This window comes from Haliaeetus leucocephalus, unplaced genomic scaffold (assembly GCF_000737465.1).
Source record: "Haliaeetus leucocephalus isolate CR32 unplaced genomic scaffold, Haliaeetus_leucocephalus-4.0 Scaffold992, whole genome shotgun sequence".
Taxonomy (NCBI): domain Eukaryota; kingdom Metazoa; phylum Chordata; class Aves; order Accipitriformes; family Accipitridae; genus Haliaeetus; species Haliaeetus leucocephalus.
The window spans coordinates 2,320,614-2,326,209 of record NW_010973428.1 but is presented as its reverse complement, the minus strand read 5'-3'; the positions used below and the strand labels follow the sequence as shown (position 1 = coordinate 2,326,209).

Below are 5,596 nucleotides of genomic sequence, written 5' to 3'. Positions count from 1 at the left end.
GAAGCTGTGGATGCCTCATCCCTGGAAGTGTTCAAGGCCAGGTTGGATGGGGCTTTGAGCAACCTGGTCTAGTGGAAGGTGTCCCTATCCATGGCAGGGAGGTTGGATCTAGATGATCTTTAAAGTCCCTTCCAACCCAAACCGTTCTATGATTCTATATTGAAATGACTGGTCCAGTTGAAATTCCCTCCACCTGTCACCTGCAGTGCAGAGAGTCCATGGACTTGCAAAATGGGGACTATACCTTACTGACCCTTAACCCATTTCTCTTTTCCATAATTTCTCCTTCCATACTGCGAAGGTATCATTCTCCCTGTTTCCAGCCACTGTTTGTTCATTGGTAATACTGTGTTTGTCACTGTAATACTTCCGCTTTCTCCCACGTGTATTTTCCTGGTGGTGAAGAGCATCCCAAACAAAAGTAACGCTGAGTCAAGTAATCTGTCTGTATCACCCTTCAGATACCTTTTACAGCATCGGGGACAGCTGGGGAAGGGGTGAGGACCACTGCCAGTTTGTGGATTCACACCTGGACGGAAGAACGGGACCTCAGTCATACGTTGAAGCCCTGCCCACCATCCGAGGTACAGCAATGGGGGAGTGGGGTGCTGGCCAGGTACCTGTCATCCCATCCATACGATTAAGGGGTAGGCAGCAGAGCACAGTGTGGGGGTCTTTGTCCATGGCTGCTGGCAGCTCTCTGAGGAGTCTAGGTGATGCAGTAGGTGGTGAGGTAATGTTGTACTCAGGCCTAGCTGACAAGTTATGAAAGTCCCAGATGGCCTTGTGGGTATTGAGAGAGACAGAAAGAGAGGGGCATATAATGGAAATAATCCACAGGAACAAAATGCAAAAACAGAAAGAAAAAATTATATGGGTCTATGAAACCTTTCTCCTAATTATAAGACCTGCCTCACTGAATCGAGGTGCAAAAACTCTTCTACATGCCACAAAGAACCAGCTACATCTTTGCAAATACGGCTTTTGCAAATGGTTTCTGACCAGTTCATTCAATGCAAAACACATAGGAGTATGTCTAGTGACTTAAAGTCGGACTGCAGGACTTTTATTCTGACCTGGTAGATATCTCCCTCTGAGTGAAAATTCTCACCTTGAAGGAGTTCTTCTGAGTAAACTGCTCAGCCAAGAAGGTGATGGCTTGCTTCACAGAATGAACCCAATCGTGAAAGTCAGCCAATCTTTTCAATAAGTCTATTGATTTAAATTATTCAATTGGCTTTAATGGTTTCCATGTTAAATTATTTGTTGATACTCTTTTAATGGTGGCATTACCAGGAAGAAACTGAAATAGTTACTGATATTTATACATCACTGGGAAGTACTGCATTTCTCAGTTCAAAAGAGGGATGATTAATCCAGATGTGTATTACTAGGTCTAGGAGACAGAGATAGAGAGCACACAGAAATTATATTATTGGCACAAGACTTGAGTTTTTCAGATGTTCCAGTGCACGAGCTATGCGGAGAAGAATGCTGCACCTCTTCTAATGCTTTAACCAGTCACATTCTTTCTGAAGGTGAAGAAAAAGGGGGAGAAAAGGCTTAACTCCACATTTACTGCATGAAATGATACCTTTTTGTTTTTGTGAAAAGCTGATGTTTGTTGATAGTCTCTTGAGCCCTATGAGATAATACGACTTGATGGTATTTTTTGCCCCAGAGTCCTTTGTATATTTAAACTGACTTACAGACTTCATAAACAGAACTGAAATATATCCACCTTTTGAAGTGAAATGCAGAAGCTCTTTGGCAGACCATAGCATTACACAATAGTTCAAGAGATTTTGAACAGTAAAACCAATCAAAACTACAAGAAATACAAAGGACCAGAGTTTAATGATTCAAGAAAGATCTAGGACAAATACCAGGGCTAGCAAATACCCTTTTGACAAAAATCCCTACCAAACAGCTTCCAAGTTTTCATTTGGGCTGTGGGATTGACTCTCGCTGCATCTGTTACTTTTGTTAAATTACTATGTCTTTGTTTTGAAATGCAAACGGGTGTTTTTCTCCTGACAGGGTATTACCGCCAGTACCGCCAGGAGCCTGTATCATTTGGACGCATTGGACACACAACACCCTACTACTATGTTGGCTGGTATGAGTGCGGTGTGCCCATCCCAGGGAAATGGTAGCAGTCTGCTTTCCTGTCTTAGGCAGACCATGCTTTTCAAATGATTTCTACCAGAGGACTGTGAGCAACTGATTCGGAAAAGAAAAAAAAAATAAAGACAAATGAGGCAAACCAGTGAAGACCAGCTGCTCAAGAAACCCTCGTGAAGCGAAACATGGTCCCCCCTTTACCAGCCTAAATCTGTGGTGCTGCTTGATTTCTTCTTGGAAGCAGCAACAGGATATAAGTTCGGAGTCTTACCTTCCTCCTCTGGGTCCTTAAGGCACGGAGAGGGGGTTGCAATGTGTGCGACCTGTGAAAACTAGAACTGTATTAGCCATGAAAATTTGGAAGCTTCCTTTATCTTGCAGGAACGACCTAAGCATGCTGTGCTTGCTTAATGGGATGCTAAACTGTCCTTTGCTGCCTGCCAGGGCTCCCCTATGCAATTGTGCCATGTAACTGGCCACCCACCAAAGGCAATATATTCTCCTGAAGACTTACCCTGTGGGTTCACCCACTGCTGGACTAATCACCAGGTCACAGTGTAAATTCACTCTGAGATATATGTATATCTATATCTATATAAATACAGTACTGTACATCTGCAGAAGTACTGCTTAGAGATGCTGAGATTTTCTTGTTCACTAGATAAATATGGTTTGAATTTTTATGTAAAAGGTGCTGTTAATTCTTTGAGATATTACTATGCACAATATATTAACCAAGGAAAGAGCTGTATTCTTCTTGTGAGTACTGTTGAGCTAACATTTGAATTATTGATTAAAGACCCATGTCCCACTTCCTTGGTAGCCTTTGGACTGGACATTCAATGGGAATCTACCCCTCTATACATGTTAGAGTGGCACTGTATAGTCCAGCAAAAACACATATTCAGCAGTTTATCAGCACGACTTAAACTTTCTATCCTTTACTATTTAAAAGTTTTAGTGCAACTTTACTTCAATCCATTCTCATCTTACTTGGTATGTTATTTATTCCTTGTCAGTACCTTTCACTTCACTGTGTGGAGGCATGGGATGAGTAACTTGCAAATTAGAAACTGCTTTTAACTTATTTGCCCTCCAAAAAGAAGCCCAAGCCACCAATACAAGAGTCAACTAGCAGGAAACTCATTTGGCTTTGGTCCGTCCTGGGTACAAATTGGGATATGCTTCCTTTAATATACTACCGAAATCTCTTCCATCCAGACCAGAAAGCAAAAGCTGACATGGAAGAAAGGTATAATGATGGCTTTTTTAGCAGACATTTGGAAGCTTGCAATAACATAGGATTTTAGTAGTCCTTCTAGGAAATCTAGCATTAATGGTTTACTTGGTAACTTTCATGGTCTTACCATTTCATGGTAACATCTCATCAGCCTTTGCTCTTGTTAGTAAAACCCCCCCCCCCCCCCCATTCTGACAGCATAGGAGGGTTAGCAGCATACCTGGGGGACGAGTCTGGTCTCTGGTCCATCTCTCACTCTCATTCCAGCTTACATGTAGTGTAGGTCTAACACCTTTTCAGTTGCTTCCTGTAGTTACTGTAAATTGTATGGGGACAAAAAAAGAACTAAAGTGATTAAAAGAGCATTTGGGTTTTAAGATTTTAATTGTTCTCACATACTTTTGCTTCAGTACAGTGCCAAATATATGGTCTTGAAGTATAACTTTTTTCCCTAATAAACCTATGATACATGGTTCCATTTCTATTTCATCCTTTCTGGTCATCTGTGTCAAGTAATCTGACAAAGTGACAAATTGTTAGCTTTCTAAAAGTCTTCCTTGGGACAGGAGTAGGTGTCACCTTTTTTCTAAGGGCCTGGAAGCATGTGAGTGTGTTGTTCCCTTTTGAAGGTGGTTAGCAGCCAGCATGGAGTTACCAAGGGCAAATCATGGCTGACCAGCCTGAAAATATTCTTTGTGGAGATGACTGGCTCTGTGCACAAGGGGAGAAATGTGGATGTCATTGGCTTTGGCTTTTGTATGGTGCTTGGCATGGTCTCCCACTGTGTGCTTGCAGCCAGACTGGTGGGATATGGCTTGGATAGTTGGGCTTTAAGGTGGACATAAAATTAGCTGTGTCGTGAGGCTCAAAGGGTTGTGATAAAAAGTAGTGCAAAGTCCAAATGACAGCTGGTTGCAAGTGTCACCCCCAGTACTGAGGCCAATACTGTCTAGTGACCTGGACGACGAGACAGAGTGCACGGATGGAGTGCACGGATGGAGTGCACCATCAGCAAACTTGTGGCTGTTACTAAACTAGGGCTGGCGAGTGGTTGATGTGCTGGAGGGCAGAGCTGCTCATCAGAGGGACTTTTACAGGCTGGAGAAATGAGCTGTCAGGAACCTCATGCAGTTCAGCAAAGGGAAGTGAGAAGTCCCACACGTAGGATGGAATAGTCCCTTGCAGCAATACAGGCTGGGGTGACTGTCCAGAGAGCAGCTTTGCAGAAGAGGACTTGGGTGTCCTTGTGAACAACAGATTGAATGCGAGCACTCCAGAGATCCATTCCAACCTAAATTATTCAGTCTCTTTTTATGATTCTAGAGGAGGCATCCAGTAATGAAATGTACTTTTTTCTTTTATTGAAAAGTCATACCTTGCTCCAGAGCCCAGTCTTCAGCACACGTGAGTGGGACTTGTGCCACTGACTCTAAAGAGCAGGGCCTGACTTCACCAATCACGGTTTGTTCTGCTGCTTAAAGATGGATGTTCCCTCCCCACAGCCAATGCATTCCGCATTTTCACCTTCAGAGACCACAGGTGGGTTTTGGTTTGTTCATCTGCAGAGATGTGGTTCCTTCCTTCCCAGCTGGAAATACCCTTGGGCTGGGACAGTCCCATTCAGGGATGCCATCATGGGTGAAGAGCTGAGGCCATCGTTTTTTCTGCAGCCTCAGCTGGGGAGGAACTGGGGGTTGCTGGGGGCAGGGGTGGAGGGCACTGCGCACTCTTCCCCTCCAGCGTAAATCGTCTCCGAGGCTAAACCAGCCAGGGCAGAGTCAGCAGTAGGGCACAAGAGGGAAACACGTGAAATGCAATGGTATGCAGTCTGTTCCCTTCACTTTAAGGTCTGGGTAAGTCCTCTATGCTGTATGAGGTGATCTGATTGACACATTTGCATCCTTTGCCCCATGTGCAGGGTGACACATTATCGTGAGAGTAGGTAGTTTCTCGAAGAGATGATACTATTTTTGCTCTTTGTTTATCTAAGAGGTGGTGGGATTAAAGAGGCAACTAAAGCCATGTGGGTCAGGAAAGCCACTTCCCATCCAGATCCTCTCTCCAAGGCCATGGCAGTGCCCTGACCAATGGGCCACCCTCCCCTTTCCTTCCCTCCTTCCTTCCCCGCTGTCCCCATGACACACTGTTTGGTCCTGCTGTGCCACCGTAGGAGAAGCAGCATGCCTGTTTGGAGGTCAACCCTGTCTCCACTGAAATAGCTGCATGGCTTTG

General features: G+C 44.3%; 1 protein-coding gene across 1 annotated transcript in view; it reads left to right on the top strand.

Annotated features, from left to right (window-relative positions):
• Positions 1 to 3,273, top strand: part of FNDC1 (fibronectin type III domain containing 1) — a 74,773-nt gene extending 71,500 nt beyond the window's left edge. Inside the window, exons 22-23 of the mRNA XM_010584527.1 lie at positions 462 to 584; positions 2,041 to 3,273. Of these exons, the coding sequence (XP_010582829.1) occupies positions 462 to 584; positions 2,041 to 2,156 (239 nt within the window). The 3' untranslated portion in view covers positions 2,157 to 3,273. The remainder of the gene's footprint in view (positions 1 to 461; positions 585 to 2,040) is intronic.
• The last annotated feature ends 2,323 nt before the right edge of the window (positions 3,274 to 5,596 follow it).